General features: G+C 42.5%; 1 protein-coding gene across 1 annotated transcript in view; it reads right to left on the bottom strand.

Annotated features, from left to right (window-relative positions):
* Nucleotides 1-19,977, bottom strand: part of pou2f2a (POU class 2 homeobox 2a) — a 60,416-nt gene extending 40,439 nt beyond the window's left edge. Inside the window, exon 1 of the mRNA XM_044360091.1 lies at nt 19,856-19,977. Within this exon, the coding sequence (XP_044216026.1) occupies nt 19,856-19,892 (37 nt within the window). The 5' untranslated portion in view covers nt 19,893-19,977. The remainder of the gene's footprint in view (nt 1-19,855) is intronic.
* Between the last annotated feature and the right edge of the window lie 151 nt (nt 19,978-20,128).

Raw genomic sequence — 20,128 nt, 5'->3', positions numbered from 1 at the left:
AGGATACCCAGCATGCACGCAATTAAGTTACTGCTTTTAATAAGCCCTCCTGAGCGGACGAGGGTGTATCATTAGGTTATTCAGATACAGGAAGACAAGAGCGACCACTGCTGTTCCAAGCATGATAAATAATGACGCTGGTTTAAAGCCTGGAAATAAATTTAGGTGAATATTTAAACTCCTGAAGATGCATACATCATGTGCATGGACAATTTTTATGTTAGCATTTTAAATAAGTGATTAAAATGCACACAACTTGCAAAATAGAAAAAAAAAACGCGAGAGAGCAAAGGTGTCAAGGGATGAGCTCCTGCATGATTGAAGTGATCACCACCCTCCTCTCCTCCCTCCTGCTCCCGGATCTTGTTCCCTCCGTCCCGGCCACGCATGCCGGCCTCCCCAGCATGCCTCCCCCTCGTCTCCTGCCCTCTCCCTCTCCGGCACCGACATGTTACACGCTGTCAATTACAGGCCAGCATCAGTCAACGCCGGGCGCTTACACACCAGATTATTGTCGATATAGATTTTTAAATAGAAAAATCTATACCTTAAACATCGCAGTCAATACGGGCAAATCAATAGGAATGAGCGAGCTCTTGCTCCTATAGGCCCTGAGAGCCCCATCCCGCAGGATTGTTTATACCTGCTCACTTAACGCTGCAGGTGATTAGGCCCATTTTAATGGAAACTGAAAATACGATTTTCCTATCATCACCAGATTTGTCATTTTCTCAGTCATCAACAGACAGCCATATTGTCAAGCAATGTGTGCTGCACACTAAACTGGCATATTCTTAATTATGAAAAATGTGTCTTCTCCTGTGGTAGACAACCAGGTTTTATTGTCCTTCTCCCTCCGCTTCACGTATGACAGATGACATCCGCAGGTCCAATGAGGAAGAGGAGGGGAAGGGAGCAAGAGGAGGAGAGAGGAGTGAGAAAGAGGAGAGAGAAGAAAGGGAGACAAGAGAGGATGGAAAGGGAGGAACAAGAGGAAGGAGAGGAGAGCAGAAGGACAAGTACGGAGAGGAGTAAGATGGGAAAGCATTGAGAAAGATGGAGAGGAAGGGAGGTGAGGCGAAAAGAGGAGAGAGGAGAAAGAAGGAGGGAAGGGAGAAGTGACTAGTTGTCCTTCAAAGACCCCCTTCTCTCCATAGAGGGAGCCATGCGCGCCCCCTTTCCCTCCTCCCTACACTCCTTCCAGACAAAAGCAATTATTTCTTGTAGAATGTAGTGTGGTTGTGCGTGTGTGTGGAAGAGAGGGATGGAGGGAGGGTTGTGTGAGATTGAAGGAGGGGAAAATAAGATGGTGTTGGAGGGGAAGAGGAGGATGGGGTGGTGGGGGGGTGGTGGTGGGGGGGTGAGGAGGAGGGATGCTAACACCTACAGCATCCACCCCTTCGTCCTCCATGCACTCTTCTCACCAAACTCTTCTTTTTTCCTCTATCTGACAGAAAACCATCAGCTAGGTATTCACACGTGAAGGAAAAAAAACACACACTACCATCAAAACACATGGTTGCACATGATTTTCTGATCAATTCAGAAACAGGCAGATGATGCTTGGATGACATTATCCTATAACAGACATTAAAAAAAAGTTTTAAGCTGGAAGAAACTGTTTTTTCTCTGACTGTCTGTTTCACACAAATAAAGTCATGTGCTGAATTTTGATCTTCAACCCAATTAAAACATATTTTCCACCACCATGTTCCACAAAGGTTTGCAGTGTTTGACAAGTAAAATACATGTGCACGCACACACACACACACACGCACACACACACACACACACACACACACACACACACACACACACACACACACACACTCACACTCAGATCCAAAATACAAAGGCTATGATTCCTGGCAATGACATCTATCTTGTTTATCTTTGATTCTGTCCATCTGTCTGTCTGTGCTTCAGTCTGGGTGCGACCACCTAAATTCAGCGGACTGCCCCCCTCAGTGTGCTTCTTGCTTGGTGCCTATAGGGCCCCTGCAGCGAGCTGGTCTCTAGAGCTTCACTCCCCAGGGAACCTGTGAGACCCACGGCCGGAGAGAGAGAGAGAGAGAGAGAGAGAGATACAGAGAAAGAGAGAGAGAGAGAACGAGAGAGAAAGCTCCCTTGGGGGGCAGCTCCAGCCAATAACCCCTGCTGGACCGCTCTCATCGGGGGCCTATACGGCTCTGATTGTCCACCTCCCTCCCTATCAAGCCTCCCAATCCATACAGAGATATATAGCTGGTTCCATTGTTTTCTAGGCTGTATCTTCCCCTGCTGTATTGAAAAATGCTCTTCCAAAATTGTCTCTCTCTCTCTCTCTTTGCCACTATTTTTTCAGATAGAGAAATACTGTAATGGATGTAATATTGGATGCTGTACACTCGCTGCAAAGTTCAGGGATTAAGGATGATTATTGTATGTCAGGTGAACTGTATATACTATTTGTAATCACAGAAATGACATTTCTTGCCCTTTCTTGCCCTTAATTTCTAAATATGTATTTTTTCTCAAACTGTCACACTGTTTGGATTATTGACATTAATAAAATCATATCATATTGTATTTCTAGTTCTTTCTACATTGTATCTATATGCACTCTTACAATTAAAGGCTACTTTTACTAAAAATTATAAATCTTGCATCTTCTGCAAAATTTTGAAACTTTAGTTGAAGTACAAAATATATATATATATATTATATATATATATTATATATATTGTTATGAATTTGTTCATCATTGAAAACATACTTTTTATCAGTTTTCTTAATATATAGTAATCCTGTATATTACCAGGTCATTTATTAAAATTCTTCCACCAGTTTATATTCCGAAATGTGACTCTTGAACAAAAAAGTCAATAAAATTATGTAACCTTTTTTTGCTTTTGTATGCATAGTTGGAAACATTTATTGACAACTCTATTTGTTTTAAGCTGTTATAATGATCAGATGCAATTAGACTAAATATCAATTCTAATGTTTTAAATTAGGCCTATTAAAATAAATAGGTATTGTTGTTGCGCTTTAAATTTTCTGTGAGATAGATAAGAATGTCTTATAATTCTGATCACATGTTTGTTGCCCTGTTGTTAAAAAGTACTAATTATGTATGTTTGACAAGTAAAATACACGTGCACGCACACACACATGGTTACATGGTTTTCCTCTCATACACTATAACAAACAAATATATTCATAGAAAGCAATTTGCTCAATTCGTCGCCACATGTTTTCCATGTCATGTGCTGTAGGTTAGGATGTGGCATGAAATATTTATCCAATCAGAAAGAGCCAGAAGCATCCTTAGGCTATACATTAGTCATAACATGGGCCATGCATTAGACATGTAGTTTATTGCACTCTTGGTAATTTGCCTGATATTCATTTTGAATGATTGATATGACTGGTTGAAAAAACAGTGTTTGAATATTGAACAAAATTATTTATATGGTAAATGATGCAGAAGAAACAAAGGCAACAGCAAGTTCTAACTGAGAACGTGTATCTACCAGACGGCAGGTGCCTGTGTGAAAATTGTTTGTGCACATATGTGCGTGCTCGAGCATTTGTTTCTTGTGCACCTTTATGTGTGTGTGTGTGTGTGACCCTGCTCATCCGCGGGTGTTCGCATCCATGTCATGGTTGTAGTTAAATGGTGATGTCATGTTGACAAACGAGCTGGTTGAATTAAATTCTCACTCATCAATAACGGCGTCGGTTGGGAATCAATAGCAGCCAACAGTAGCGTTACTGGATCTGTCAGTGGCCTAACAAGGCCCTCTTAGAATGGACAACGCTCCCTCACTGTCGCCCCGTCCCGTCTCAACCCACCAGCACAATGTGCAAACGCACTCTTCTCATATCCTCTCTTCACACACACCAATAACACACAGCAAAATGCAATATTCACATAAAGCCATGCTCTGACATGATGTATAGATTTGTCAAGATAATATGGATATGATGCATGGGCTTTTATGAGGTTTGTTCATTGGTGTCTTTTTGTGTGTGTGTGTGTGTGTGTGTGTGAGTGGGTGAGTGGGTAAATATTGTTTGTGCATCTTGGTTAGTGCCATTGTGTGGGAAGGCACAAGGTTGTGCAGGCTTTGGATCCAAACCGCAGAGTTCAGATCCATCCAAGATTCAATCAATCCAAGAAGACACACATGCAGGGGAAGAAACGGTGAGTATTGTGTTCATGTGTGTGTGTGTGTGTGTGTGTGTGTGTGTGTGTGTGTTTCTAAGTGTAGATGTCAGTGCCAATTCACAATCACACAAAAAAGTCCCTCATGGACACACACTGAGTGTGATAAAACTAAAATTCAGATGCACACACTGGCACACACAGATACTCATGTTGAGGCACAAAAAATAACCAAGACAGACAGATGCACACATTCGCAAACACACACACACACGCACGCACGCACACACACACACACACACACACACACACACACACAAACACACCATGACTGTACACCACCATCTCCATCCTTTTACTCCCTGCATCCCTCCACCTTCCCTTCCATCTTTCCTTTAGCGTACAAGCAGCTGATCCAGCTAAAGCCCTTGTTCTTTCTGTATTCCTTGTCTTTTTTTATTAGTTTTTATTAACTTTGCCTCCCTCTCTCTGTCAGCACTCTCAATAATCAATGCTGATATATTGCCAATATCCAGCTCAGTCCCTCATGCCATCTTTCACCGAGGCTCCGTTATTGGGGGAGATTGGCCCAATAATAATGATATTTATTATAGATATTTATTATCTTGGTTTGTGGCAGTGCTGCGGACGCACCCTGCTGAAGACTTACATGCCGGCAAACTCACTGCGCAGACACATAAACGCATACACACACGCGCGAGAACACACACACATGCACACAGTCTCTCTGGGGCTCTTTAATTTACACTGGTAATATCATGGCGATTATTCCCCATACAGATAGTAGGGTTATCAGCAGTGTTAGCACACAGTGGCCGTATATGTATTCACTCAACATTATAGAGTCCACTGCACCTGTGTGTGTGTGTGAGTGTGTGTGTAGAGCCGAAGGTTCACCTATGGCAGCCTACCGGCACTGAGCAGTGTTTAGAAGCCAAGGGAGGGTTGATGGGAGGGGTCAAGATTCAAACAGCGCTTGGTCAGGGGAGGGGATGCAGGAGAGAGGGGACTGGACAATCTGGCCTCTCGCCCTCCACACCCCTCCTCCTACACATACACACACACACACACACACACACACATATACACACACACTCTCCAACCCCCCCAGGCCTCATCTACACCCCCTCCATCTCCCTCCATCCCTCCAGTAGCCAGGGCCCCAGACGGTAATCCACCCCAGTGCTCCTCATCCTTTCATGTATTGATTTCCTCTCCTGCGCCACGGTTACATGTCGCACCCACGTCATTGGGTCCCGGCTGCTTCTGCTACCACCCCCTCCACGCTCTGCCTCACCCGTCCACCCACCCTTACCCCCCCCCCCCCCCCCCACTACCACCATCCTCAACAACAACAACTAAAGAGAGACAGAGAGAGAGAGAAGGAAAAAAAGAGTGTGAGGGGGACTAAAGGGAGGAAAAAGCGGGCAGATAAAGCACTGCAGTATTTCAGCAAAGCAACCAGCATTTTACAGGGATAGAAACAAACGGGAGAGGGTGGAGGGAGAAAAAAGAGGGAAAAAAATCTGCCCCTGGGGGTTGAAGAGGATATTGTGGAAATTATCAGAGTGCGACACACGCTGGAAGTCCATGGCGAGAGATTTATTTCGAATTTGTCTTTGACAGAGAAATTCATCACTGAGTAGGCCTGTATCTGCTCTAATTTTATAGACACATTTGGATGAGTACAAGGAGCCACGGTTCCATGTTGTGAGGAAATCTCATGGAAATCTGATATTGATTATTCCTAATTAAGCAGATCCTGTCTGCTCAGTGGTTATGATTTTTTAACCAAAATAGTATTCAAGACAACACCTACTCTTCATCAAATTTATACTATCATTTATTTTACAGGTGTAGGTGTGATCTTTTTCAAATCTACATTTTATATCAAATCCATTTCTATATTGATATGATTTGTGTTTTTCAGTGTGCATGTAACCCATATGAGCTCAAAAGTGTATTTCAGTGTGTGTGACATCGATGAGTGAACGGATGAAGTATGTATGAGACTGCAGGCTGGGAGTACAGGTCAAGGTTATGTTTTGAGTGTGTATTGGACAAAGTGTGTGTCTCTCTCTCCCTGTGAGTGTGTGAGAGATGTCTGTGAGCCCAAGGACAGTGTGTTGGTACAAGTGCATCGCTGTTGAGATGTTGTGTGTGTGTGTGTCTAGATCATGTGTATAGGTGCATAAGCTAAGAGGGTCCCTGGGTCTGATGTGGTTGTGTGTGCTGAGTCCGCAGGTTCCTACTTCTCATCAAAAAAAGCGGTCAGTAAGAGTGACCATCAGGCAGTTTGAGCCTCATTGTCTGCGAGCGCCTGCATGTGTGTGTGTGTGTGTGTGTTTGTTTGTACACGTGTAATCTCACATGAGTAAAGAAACATATTCTTCACAAGTATTTTCAAAGCTCTGTGTGTGTGTGTGTGTGTGTGTGTGTGTGTGTGTGTGTGTGTATGCATGTGTGAGAGTGCGTGCTGTAAGGCCATCCCTATCACCAGAGCAAACACAAGCCCCATCACTACAAAGCAAACAGCAGCTCGGCCCAGCGTATGCATTTTAAACACTTTATCTCTCATTGTCTAGCCAACACACAGCCTGCTATGAAATAATATGTTATTTTACATTTTCTGCTGATGCAAACTGTCGGCAGACAATGTAAACATTGAAAGCTTAAGCAAAACAGTCTCCTCTGTCACTGCCATCATCATCACTGTCATTGCCAGCTTCACCATCACCATAATAATGCAGCTATTAAAGAGCACTCTTTAAAACATCATGCAGTTGATGTCACTGCAGTGCAGCATTACATCTTTTCTGACAACGGTAGAGATATTTTTTCTCTCCATGTTGCTGACAATAGTTGCTTTTTCTTGCTTGCCATTTGAAAGCACTTATCTTAAGTGGATCTGCGGAGAGTAAATTGTAATTGCAACACAGTAATGCTACATATGGTCCATATATTGTGTGTTGTTCAAGGCACTCAACTGCATGCTGAGACAGAAAAGCAGCAAATGACTTTAGAAAAGGTTAGCACAATTTGGTCAAGTACAGAGGTTATGAAAAGAAAATGCTATCAACTGAATGTCTGAATTTGAGCCTCGACACTTAAGTTAAGAAAAGGTCAAACACACACGCGTGCGCACACACACACACACACACACACACACGGACAAATATACAAACAGATGTTAAAACACATATATGTTCTAGTGCGCATACACAAAAGGAGACATACAGTTCTATACAGTTTACCTCACATGCACACACACACACACACTTTCTAGTGTGCATGCGTGCAGGGAGACATGCACGCACACGCACGCACAGACTCGGATACAGCCAATTAGGTCCACCACCTTCAGAGAAACACCAGTGGGCATGTAAGATTTGGAGTCCAGCGGGCCTCTAAAGCCTAACACAGTCATAAGCCAGAAATAACACACACACGTCTACTACAGTAGGCTCTGCAGACCATGTGAAATAGCAAAGACAAAACACCACATTCCATCTCTGACATTTCCAATATCTGTCTATCCCTCATAAACCTCTGTTCACCCATAAAGTGACTTATTCTCCACAGATGAACATGTTCCATCCGGGCGGCTACCAGCCTGGCAACTCGCTGCCTGTCCCTCCTGATGCTTGTTATAATTACAAAATTATTGATTCTTTCTATATTTCACAGCTTTTTGGCCAAGACACAGACAGATGAAAAGCTTTCAATCATCATTATATTAATACTTATTATTAATAAGAATTATTAATATGTTGCATGTGTGTTTGCTCTTTTGTTTCTTCTTCTCAGCATGTATCTACCTGCGCTGGGTTGAGAAGCTTTTTTAGCCGACCTCCCCTCGCAGCTCATAACTCTGTTTTCCCTCCTCACCTCCTGCTCTTCTTCTTCTCTCACTCTGTTAATTCACTATACTGTCACCGGTCAGTGTATTTACCTAACACCAATCTCTCTCCTTTTCCCGCTTCCTCTCTTCTTGTCCTCTCAATCCTTTTCTCCATCTCTGCCCCTGCGAACGGTGAGACTGTGTGAGTGAGTGTGCAGGAGATTTAGAGCGGGGATCAATAAGAAATTTAAAAATCAATGCACTTAGCGCCAGGAAATCAATGGGCCTAATCGGGATGCCAATCGGCCCAGTCAAAACAATTAAGAGGGAAGAAAAATGTTTAACAACCTCCTCTCTCTTGCTTACATAGACACAGGGGAGAGAGGGAGAGAGTGACGGAGGCCTAAAGAGGAATATCAGAGGCAGACAGAGAGGGATGAGATGGAGTGATATATGGGAAGGAAAGGCTCAGGAGAGAAAGCTCAAAGCTTAGACCGAAGGAAAGAGGGATTGGAGGGAGGGGCGGAGAGAGACAGGGAGCGAAGGACAAAAATGGAGATAAAGAACAGTAAAAAGGAAGAATATGATGCAGTGACAGTCAGGAAGGACAACAGAGGAGAAAAGAAAAAGTTGAAGAGTTGGATGGTAGGGCACAGCAAGATTCCAGTTTTTTCTATGAATATTCTGGATCAGATGTTTGTTCCAGTAAAAAAAGAAGCATGTAACAAAGCTGGAGGTTACAAATAAGGTTACGGTTTGTGATCAGAAACAGACGAGTAATACTCTCCCTCTGGAAGTGGCGCTATTTGGTTCATCAAAGGCATCCAAAACCAACAGCTCCCTATGGTCAGACACGGTACAGTGTTGCACTCATCCTCACCAGACAGCCAATCAACTGACAGCCGAGTCACAAAGAACCAACAATTCCAAATCAACAACATCAAAAAGGAGACATTTTGCTCCCAGTCGAAAGCGTCCAATCATGCCGAATGTTTGTCAGCCTGGGCACCCAATGAGGATGCTGCGGCTGAGTGCGGGAACGAGGGAACGGGTTGGTGGGTGGTGGTGGGGGGGGCTAATTTGGGGTCAATCAATAGATCTCCCCTCTCTCTATCTTCTGCCTGCTCACCACGCTAAAATCAATGGGAAAGCCAATAGTTCCCCGCCCCAGTGTGGATTAGTGAACACACAACTAATCAGCCAGTCACTGAAACTGACATCTCAGCTATTAACCTATTGATACGGGAGACACATGTTGAACACACAGACACACACACACACACACAGAGACACACACACACACATAGAGGCGCATTCCTATACAACCGTCTGTGCTGTGGTAATGATGAGTCAAGATCTGGATGCACAAAAACACACTCAAAGGCTTATTTTGAAGGTTTTGTCGTGTTTAAATTGCAAAAATGTTCATCGCTAATCCAACAAATGATCTCACGTCAAATCATAATTATTTACAAACTGTACGGTCTTCTTTTGTGCTCTTTCTATAAATGTCTCTCCTGGTGTTGTGCTTAAGAAAGTGATAAGGTGTTTAACAATTAGACTGACCAACAACTTTGACAATGTCCTCTGATTCAGTCGCAGACAGGAGCCATTTAGAATTTTTCAGCCTTTCTCTTTCCTCCAGTCCAACATCACATCATATGCCTCATCTTTTTCTGTAGGACCCTGGCTTTAAGGGTCAAAGGGGTGACTCAAAATGAGTCTGTGTGGACGCCAGCTTCCCTCTAATTCAGGTTTCAGCCACTGGCCAGCCAGCATCAGCCTCCATTAAGGAAAGAGGGAGTACGTGTTAGCAAGAAGGAGCGTGTGTTTGCTCGTAACATGGTGGCACTCTGCCGGTTCAGACTGATAAATAAAATTGACATATAAAAGAGCATTCTTGAATAACTGCAAGATACTGTGGTAATTAAGAGTATTTTCATGCTGAAATTTCAGGATTTCATATTATTATTATATTATGTTTTAATATAACGCACATGGCTGCTTATAGAAAGTGATTTAAAACACACCTGTCCAAAATCACATTAAAGACCATAAATTGCACAACTTAAAAGAAACCATTGCTGCGTTCTTTTTTGGGGGCGGGGGGGGTTTGGTGCCAAAACACCTCATTGAGTCTCCTCAGGAAGATAAAATAATATGTACCTGGCTCTTAGGAGGAGCACTACACAAGGATCATTTTTCAAAAATAACAGCCTGACTAGCTTTCATCCCTTACTTTTGAAAGCCCTCTTGTTTTCTGAGATTGCCTCTCCTTCCTCTGTTCCTCCTCCCCTCCCTCTTCCCTCCCCTCCCCTCCCTCTCTGTCATGTTTTAGTTTTCATATGTTGGTTTTGTTCTTCCTTATTTTCCCCTTGTGTAAAAAATGAAAGGCTGAAAATAGGATGAGTGAGGGGAAAAAAGGCAGGAGGCAAAAGCAGCGACTGTACATCAGTGAAATCACTGTCTGCAGTGCTGAGACTGTTCTCTTCTCTGCACTGACAGTTACGGACTACAATACAGCCCACAAACCCCATCCATATACATCACACTCTGCAAACCAAACCTTATCCACAGACGATGCAAAATGCTCCCTTTGCCCAGTGCTGAATTTACTGTATACCAATGTGATACTCTTACAGCATGACAAGAAGAACAGCATTGCCATCAGCCACAGGCAGCTGCATAAAAACACCCTTTAAATCGCATTCAGACGTACAAGCTATTTGAAAAGCTAAACCCAGCCCATGCATGTTTTTTGAATTAGTTATCAACCATGCACATTGTAGTGTGACAGGCGAGGCAAAGCAAGGATAACTGTCTGTCCTTTCCTATCTCTTTTCTCTTGCTTCTTGACATCCTTTCAGCAATCCTTTTTCACACGTTGAACGCACAAAGAGAATGGAAGTGAGAGGCGTATGAAGTGGAGTGGATTTTGTTTTGTTGTTTTTTTTTCTTCCCTTCACTTCACACACTTTATTTCCGTGGTGGACCCAGCATGAGAGGCAGGCAGTCATGGCTTGGCCAAAATGATTCTACATTTAGGCCTAATCTGTACCTCTTCCTCCACACTGTTGTGGTTGTGATGGAGATGGAGAGCGAGAAACTTATTGAGAGAGAGAGAGAGAGAGAGAGAGAGAGAGAGAGATGTCGAGGAATAGAGGGGGAGAGAGAGAAAGTGTGAAGTGGTATTGTTGAGATGTCCAGGCAAGCCCGGATGCATTGGTTCCGTATAACATTCCTATTCCACTTCAACAGACGGATGCTGCCATTCTGAGAGAACGCAATCCTGATTTCTCGCTTGAGACCCAATATCTGCACCATACAAATAGAAGGATATGGAGGGAATGCGATACAGGCTTGGAATATGGCTCTTTCTTCTTATCCTGCTGAGCCATATTGATGTTTTTGAGCCTTTCATTGCTCAGCCAAAATGAAGTCTTTCAGGGCCAGAGCCATTGACAGATTAAGAAAACATATCCTATTTTGTAGGACACGACAGAGGCTCTCTTGTTATCTGAATAATATGAGCAGTGCTGAGGTGGCACGGAAACAGTATTTGTTAAACATTGTGCAGTTAAACTCAGGGGTGAAATTACAGCCGAGCTGTGGAAGTAAAAGTCATTTTTCACTGTGTTCGTAACATCAATTTAGTTTTTTTTTTTTTTTTCATTTACCGTCTTGCAAGGAAAAAGGTTTTTTTTTTGTTATATAATTGTTAATGGCAAAATCAGTCCATGATTATGCTCCAATATCAACAACCAAAACTTCATATTCCTCGTTCAGCCCTCAGGAAAGGTTGAAAACGTTGAGCTACACATGGCAACGGTGCTGAAACCTCACAGAGGAGAGAAACTGACGGGCTGGAAATCACTGAGGCCAAATCACAGAAAATTGATCACATCCAACAAAATGGCCGCAGTGACTAAAATTGGTGTGAGCGCGAGCTTGCTCGGGACAGAAAAAAAAAAAATCACGGGCAAGTGCATTGTGACAGCTGAACGGTAATTGTTCTTATACGTAAAAAAATGATTCTGAAAGTTCCTATGAATTCATTCAACTGTTAATTCTTATTGTTGCATTAAATGAGTGGGCAGCATCATAATGAAAGGAGATGCTGGTCAGGGGTTGGAGTGACAAAAATAGGATGTGTGGATGATAACAAAGCAAACAACAGGGGGAAAAAAAGCAGGAAAAAGGTTCAAGAGATGAAGGAGAGAAAATAAGGTGTGCTGCAGTCATCTGGAGTGTGTAAAAGGGTTATGCTGAGAGGTGGCATGTTCAGATGCGATAGACAGAAAGGAGAAGAGGGAGGAGGTGGGTAACAGAGAGGTACAGGGAGAACAATTGAAAAGGGCTAGTAGAGAGGGAAGTAGAGATTTAGGATTAAGGAACGAGTGTGGGGTAAAAGGAGGAGGATTAGGGGTTTGGGTGAGAGAAGGACAAAATGAGAGGCGGGCGGGATAGAGGAGGAGAAAACAGCAGAGCAAAAGACACAAAAAGAGGAACTGTACAGGGCTTTTGACGGAGAGAGCAGGGATAAAAAGATGTATTTTTCCTGCTTCCTCTGTTGTCCTCCCTCTCCTCTGGGCAACTTCCCGCTGCTCTCCCCCTCTCTGCTGCCTTCCTCCTCTGTCTGACACAGTGGGAAGATAGGTAGGAAACCTAATCGAGCCAGACACACCGGCTGCTCTCTGCTGACACTCACAGGTGGAGGGTGGGCACTACAAATTCTGCTGACCAGCCCAGCCTAGACCCCCCTCACCTATCGGCCGGAGCGGCCATCAATCCGGCATAATAGTCTGGAGGAGGCTGGGGGAGATGGGATGAGAGGGAAGGGGATGTGGTCCTGTGATGCTCAATGGGCTTACGCATGCCGCTAACACTGTCAAGAATTAGAATTTGATTCCTGCTGGGCATGAGAGGAAATGAATAGGTGCCTGACACTAGTGACCAACAATTCAGAGAATCACCTGGAATCTCGTAGTATTAATGGAAAAGGGCTAAAATGATAAATATGTATATGAGTGGTCATGTATTTTCCATTGCTGATTTACTCTGATAACCTTCACCTATACAATAGTGCTGAAACACTTGGTGGATCAAACGAAAATTGGTTCAACATAATAATAATAATAAAAAGATCTGTAATAATTTAAATAATTTAACAATTAAAAAATGACTCTTGCTGGTTTCAGCTTCAAAAAAATTAATCTGTTTTTAGTAAAATTTGGATTATCAGAATAAATAACCAATAGTAAATTACATTAGAGTCTCGCAACTTGTGATGGACATTAGTCATTATGTTTTAAATTTAACACAGTATATAAAATTTAAATATTAGATATTACTAAATAATGAAAATAAAAATTTCCTGCCAATTTGCAAGGATGAAATTGTAAATAATAAAATAATTGGTGTTGGTGCACTTCCATCGGCAGATTAGAAAAAAAAAACTCATGTTGTTGCTGTGATGCTGAAACTAGTCACGACTTGTGTAAAGTGATATATCAGCATCCCAAATTTCAGATACTTATTCATGTTTTTGCTTTGACAGAACTGCTTTTTTTCATGACCTAATATTTATGAATTTGTTTCAGTGAAATATAGCCAGTACATTTTTATTTTTGCTGTTTTAAGATCCTATGATATGATTATGAAAGGCAAACTCCCACCATCACCCCTTGCAGCCGGGGTTTCCACAATATGTTATATTTGTTTCTCTTGTAAAATTAGAAATACTATCCAGACCCTAGGCCTCCTCTGACACTTCAAATCAAACCTGAAAGGAGAACTCGTTCTTTAACTGGCCCGCTGCTCACCACTCTGCATATAAGCACACTTGTGGTATGTTTCATTTTAAGAGTGACAAACCAAAACAGGTTGAGCCGTATGGATAAAAGCTAGGTCATAGGGTGTGTGGCGGTGTGGGAGTGTGTCCTGGGTCCAAAGCTGTGGCAGTGGGGCCAACGCTGGGCTACATCCTGCAGGTAAAATGGATGAGGGTCAGTGTGTGGGGGAGAGTCTGCCTCCCTGGTCATTGTGTGGGGGGAGGTAGTCATTACAAACTGACCGTTACGGTGACAACCAGTGACACATTGAGGCTTCACTCGGGGGAATTAGATGGTGGACAGACGATGGGATGTGCAAAGGTTGTGTGTACATTCTACACGTGCTGCATTGTTCGTTTTTTACTCTCTATACATTAAGTAGCTATGTGTGTACATGTGTGATTATGATTCTGTGTTGAGGTATATGTGTGTGAGTGTGTGTCCAGGCTAGATAGCACATATTTGCTAATCTGGAGGGGGTAGCTGGATGAAGGGGGTAGGGTCAGAAGCTGGGGTCAGGTGTTAATTCACTGCTTCAAACCAGAGCCAAGCACCAAAACCAGGGGAGATCGCAGCGGAATAGATCGTCAAAAACCACAAGGATATATTCAAGGTCCACTGTGGTAAACACCTCTGTCTCTCCCCCTGCCGATTTCCTCTTTTAGATTCCCCTTTGCTCTTACTTTCCTCCCCTCTGTCCTAAATTTCACTTCCTTTAATTCCATCTTTCCCCCTTTCCCCGTCCTCTCTTCTCTCCCTGGTCAGTCCAGTATACGCAGCCTCCTCCCCCAGCTGTTAGACCACCCCCCCCCTTAAGGTCAGCTAGTCTGCAGGGTCATCAGTCTGGGATGAAGCTGAACTTTGAACCCTGAGCCCTTGATGTATTCCAACCACAAACCCGCAGACACACTCACATAATGGACATGTGTGACCTCACAAGAGGCCTGTTTCATTGTGGTCATTTTTGATCAATTTATCACTTCTCTCTTGTCACTTATTGAAGTCCTGTCTGTGCTGGTGAAGCCGCGGCCTGTGCGGCTGCTGCACTGGCTGTGTGGTCAGGTTAAGAAAGACAACGCCATCGACAACAGGATCTTTGCGGATGATTAATCCAACCACCATTTATCAGCTAATCGATGCAGCGATGATCGTGAATTGCCCATTGATTATATTCAATAACCACAACTGATACATGACTATGTAGGGGGGGAAAAAGCACCTCTTCCAGGGGACACACAGACAAGATATCCTGCACACATGTACACAAAAACCAAAAAACAACACCACCTAAAATGAAGGATTTTTGACTATTTCTCTTTATCTTCTTCTACAGCAAACTAGCTCAAATGGGAAAATGCATTGACTACAAGGACCACAGTGACAATATATAAGACTTTTTGTTTATCCTTGTCTTGTATCCTTGTGTATCCTCAATATGTCTTAAGAGATGTGTTCTATGTGAAATACCTCCATTAAAATAAATTAAAACAAATCTAGTCCATAACAAGCACACTAACCTACATCTAAAACATAAAGAAACATGATACATCTAAAATAAAATTTAACGTTTTTTCCAAATGGTGTTCAGTAAACACACAATTCTTTCAGAAATTAATTCAAACCATGTGCAGTACACTTTGCTTGTCATTTTGGGGTAAAAGTTTCCTATTCAGGCAAATCCCTGATTAATATATTCCGTATATATACCGGTCACTGCTGGCCCTTTCTTGTCACAAAAAAGATGTATCGTGCAACTGCAATTTTTCCTCCTTAATTGAGGAACTGGCCAAGCGACCTTTGACCTGCGGGTCATTACCGCATTGTGCACCGGGCCGCGGAGAGCTGCCACACCATTTGGGAAGGGAGTCGTGCGCAGAAAATGGATTAATTTTGGATGGCCTCTAGTGCTTGATACTGTCTGGAAGTAGCCAGTCACAAAAATGTATAGAAAAACCTACATCAAAGCACTACAGGACAGACCTCGTTTTATAACGGCCGAAACTGAGCCAATAAACCGTTTATGGAGTGAGCTTTCGGACAGGCTGCATAGATTTTAACATAAACCATAAAATTGAATGTATCGGCTGTGTGGTCTGTTTCAAGTTGATAAGGTGCAGGACAGAGTGTCATGGTGCCAGTTCTGTAAAAAAAAAAAAAAAAAAAAACAGTCCCAGCTCATCTGCGGGCTTTCATTGTAACATTCATCTAAATCCTTTTGGGATAATCTAACTATAAAATATTAATAATCATTTCCCCGGAAAACACTAATTTTAAAAAACATTCAGAATTATGAAAACACAATTTTATAAAGACATCGGAATAGCAGCTTGCAGTAGGACTTTCTCAAATGTGAAGGTGTCGTCACTTGATTAATAACTTATCAATATCCAGTGTGTTTTATTTGACTACCTCATTATTATAAAAGCTTCATGAAACTGCATTACAGATGTAATTCTCCTCCTTCAAATCAATTTATAAGCGATTAAACTTTCACATTTTTTTTTCCTTCGAGGAAAAAAGAAAATGAAAGGTTTTCCACACACTTAAATATTTTTCAAATAGCCTAGGCTATTGTAAAGATTGTTTAATGCTTAACATTTGTCTAATGTGCACGTTGGCTATTTGTTAACGTATTTTTAGGAAATAAACTGTAAATCCGATTTTTCATGCAGACGAAATTTTTAAACATTAAATAACAGCTTTATAATTTGTAGTACAAAGAAGTACCAGACGCGAGTTACACAATACAAAGCAGATGAAAAATGGGCCTGCTGTTTACATTTGGGAATTGGAGTTTTAATGTTCCTGAACTTTCTTGCAAATGATTTCCAATAAATTCTAAATTTATCTCGAAATATTTAACAATCCTAAAATGTAGGCTATGGATTATGCTCTCAGTTTACCTTCACACTGATGGCAAACTTGGAAAAATAACTGATCGTCGACGGGTTCTTATTTAAATAATATGCATATTCGTAAATAGGCATTAAGCATTAAAAAAGCCTGCAGAATAAGCAATAAACGGTGAAACGCACTCGGGAAAAGTGTTGTTGAAATGTTTAGCCTATGCAAAAATATGCATTAGTATTTACATATTCTATAGCAACATGTAACATTACTACCACAGGCTGTCGATTTAAAAAGCTAAATGAAAAGTTACAAATCTTAGATGTGATCAATAATCTTGCGTCCAGCTGTGGATGCTTCTATCAAACAGCCAATAACGGAGCGATTTGGAAATTTCTTCTTTTTTATCTTTAAATATGCAAAACAACAGTGTTGAAAGATCGCAGCACAGCTACAGCAGTTTAAATTCAATACGCGTTTATTTCTGTGTGTTCATCTAATTTTCAACGATATTTTAAACCAGATGCACATATTAGATTAAAGATATTTACAATAAAATTCACACACACACACACACACACACACACACACACACACACACACACACACACACACACACACACACACACACTTTGCTATGATATTGAATGATTATAAGATGGAGAATAAAGAAGCTACAACTCAGACCATCAATTATTCAATTATTGACAAGTCTTCGAAATCAAATCATCAAATGTATTCATATGATTGCAGGGCGCGAGCTGCATGTCACACTGTATTGAAATCTAATCCAATCTTTTCATCGTGCCCACGTTAAGAAAATATTTGATCACATGAAAATGTATTTAGATTGTATTATTATTATTATTATTACATGATGGTGACTTTAAGGCACTGACGCCAATTTAATTTTGTCTGTCAGAGGAGCCGCTGTGAATATGCAACCAAGTTCTGACTTTAAATAAAACTTCTAGCTCGTGCAATAAATGCAATGTGGCGAAAATAATAATTTATCTAAATGCAAGAACGATACATATCAATTTTAAAACAAAAGTTGTCTCGTTTCTTTCTTTGTAGCTGAAGTCTCAACGATAACTGTCTGCTGACCAAACATGTGTTACAGTCTCGTGGGGTTTAAAGTCATGTGTGAGCTGTGGTTCACACTTCACATGCTTGAAAGCTACAGGCTAACAGATATGACGACTTTCAACTTTTTGACACTTATGGCTTCATGCGTTTATTACCTAAAACATATTAATATAAGGGCGCTCATGAATTCATCAAGATAATACAACCACGAGGCGAAACACACACGCGAAAGCCTCCATTTACTGTTTCTAGACAAACTTTGACGAGCTCAGTTGGTGTTGCAAAACAATCATGCATATAATCTCTTTTTTTTCCTTCAGATTTAGAATGTACCTCCTAAAAGCAAAGATGAAATCATGGGCCTTGTGATCGTGTTATCAGAAGAAACCTCAAACGCATTTTGTTTTAAGGATGTGTGAGCGCCTGCTGGTATAAGGCACTATACTGAGTGAGCCTAAATATGACCTTGCAGTGTGTTACACTTTAATGGAGAGCAAATGTCAAGCAGATGTGGACAGAAATAATTTTGGATACCACATTTGAACCAAACCACGACAAAGACAACTCAGGACCAGTGCCCCACGATGTGTGTGTGTGTGTGTGTGTGTGTGTGTATCAGTGAAAGTGTGCAAATCAAATCATCAGACTGATATCTAGCCTGTTTAAACGGCTTTTTTGTGGCAAATGTTTAGGATGCCACAAGGTTTAGTGAATGTAGCTGTTGAGCAGTTTGTTAAATGATCATCCGGCAGTGTGCAGGCAGCGGACAGTGGGAGCGCAGCGGCCGGGCAGAGCTGGCTGGAAGGTGTCCACTGCCCTGCTCTCCTCCTCTCCTCTCTGCCGAATCGAGCTCCCTGCTCGGCCTTATAAAGCCCGTAGATCCCCTCCTTTTAATTGATTTTCTCATAATTAACTCAGTCTGTCCATCGATTTCCCTTCGGCGGCGTATCAGCCCTCACCGTGCTGAGGTGCTATCTGCGGGCATCGGGATACCGACGAGCAAATATCGACCACATTGATTAAAAACCTCACAGGGTGGGGTGGATTTGGCCGTAAAGTACCATGTTACAGGCTACATTATGCACACATTAAGACACAGGTTGCCTATTAAGACACCGGCCTGCCCGCCCACCTGTGCGTAAAGAGCTCTCAAATCGTCCGTGGCCTCTCACAATTACGAATCAAACAACAAAGAGGATAGCGACAGAAGAGGAGGCATCGCAACAATACACCCTTAAATACTGTAAATCGCTATAGCTGTCTCTATTTCAACACCATCTCTCCCTTCCAGTGTAACCCCCCATGCTGCCAGATGTGCATGAATTCAAATGTGAGCGGCATTACGCGCAAAATGAAAACACTCCATCCAGCAAAAGGATCACAACAGCCAGACATTCACTCACGTCGTTTATATGAGGCAAGTAATGTGCATGATATTCGAGGATGATGAGAGAAAGCATTACAGGTGCAGAGATGCAGCGTGACTCCCGTATATGCATAACACAAGAGCATATTCCGAATCAAATATTCCCGCGATAATACAACATGCAGAGCAGGCAAGGAGACACAATGCTATTCGTCCACGGAGCAAAGGAGCAAGGGAGGACAGTAGAGAGAGAGAGAGAGAGTGGCCGAGAGAGAGAGCGTGAGAGAGAGAGAGAGAGAGAGAGAGTCAGAACACGAGGGTTGCCCCCGTGAATTAATTTCTTTCTAATCAATAAAAAAGAAAAAGCCCAGCCCCGCACAAAAAAATCATTAGGGCCAATATTTCTCTACCCCTATCTCCTCTCTCCACTGCCTTTCCCCAGGACGCTGCCACGGGGAAAGTCGGGCTCCCCTGCGAGTGGACTACAATCTTTCGCCTTTTTGAAAGATTGTGATGTGAGAAAGGGGAAAAAAGGGGAGTGTATAGTACAGCTGAGGAGAGGAAAGGTGGAAAGACACACAGGGAGGAAAAGAAGTTAAGACTGCAGGATGCATATCTGAGCCACCACCACTACCCCCCACCACCACCCCATCCGCCCCTAGAATCATCTTGTTTTGTTGTTGTTGTTGTTTGTGGATGTGAAAATTTACCAGTGCTTCCATCGGTGAACGTCTCCATCCCCGCCATGCGAGCAGCCTGTCTGGACAAGAGAGGGATGGAGAGCAAAAAGATGGGGGGAGAGGGTACGGGGGAGGCAGAGGTGCGTGTAAGGGGGGCCAGTGTGTGTGTGTGTGTGTGTGTTGAGGGGGGGCTCAGCATTAAACTGAGGAGGGGGGGTGGGGGGGTTGGTTAGAGGTGAGGAGGGGTGGGGAGGGGGCATATGGTAACACCCTAACCTTTCATGTCCCCCCTTCTCTCTCTCT

This window comes from Thunnus albacares, chromosome 8 (genome assembly GCF_914725855.1).
Source record: "Thunnus albacares chromosome 8, fThuAlb1.1, whole genome shotgun sequence".
NCBI lineage: Eukaryota > Metazoa > Chordata > Actinopteri > Scombriformes > Scombridae > Thunnus > Thunnus albacares.
Note: the sequence above shows the minus strand (reverse complement) of the source record. Positions and strands in the feature narration are given on the sequence as shown.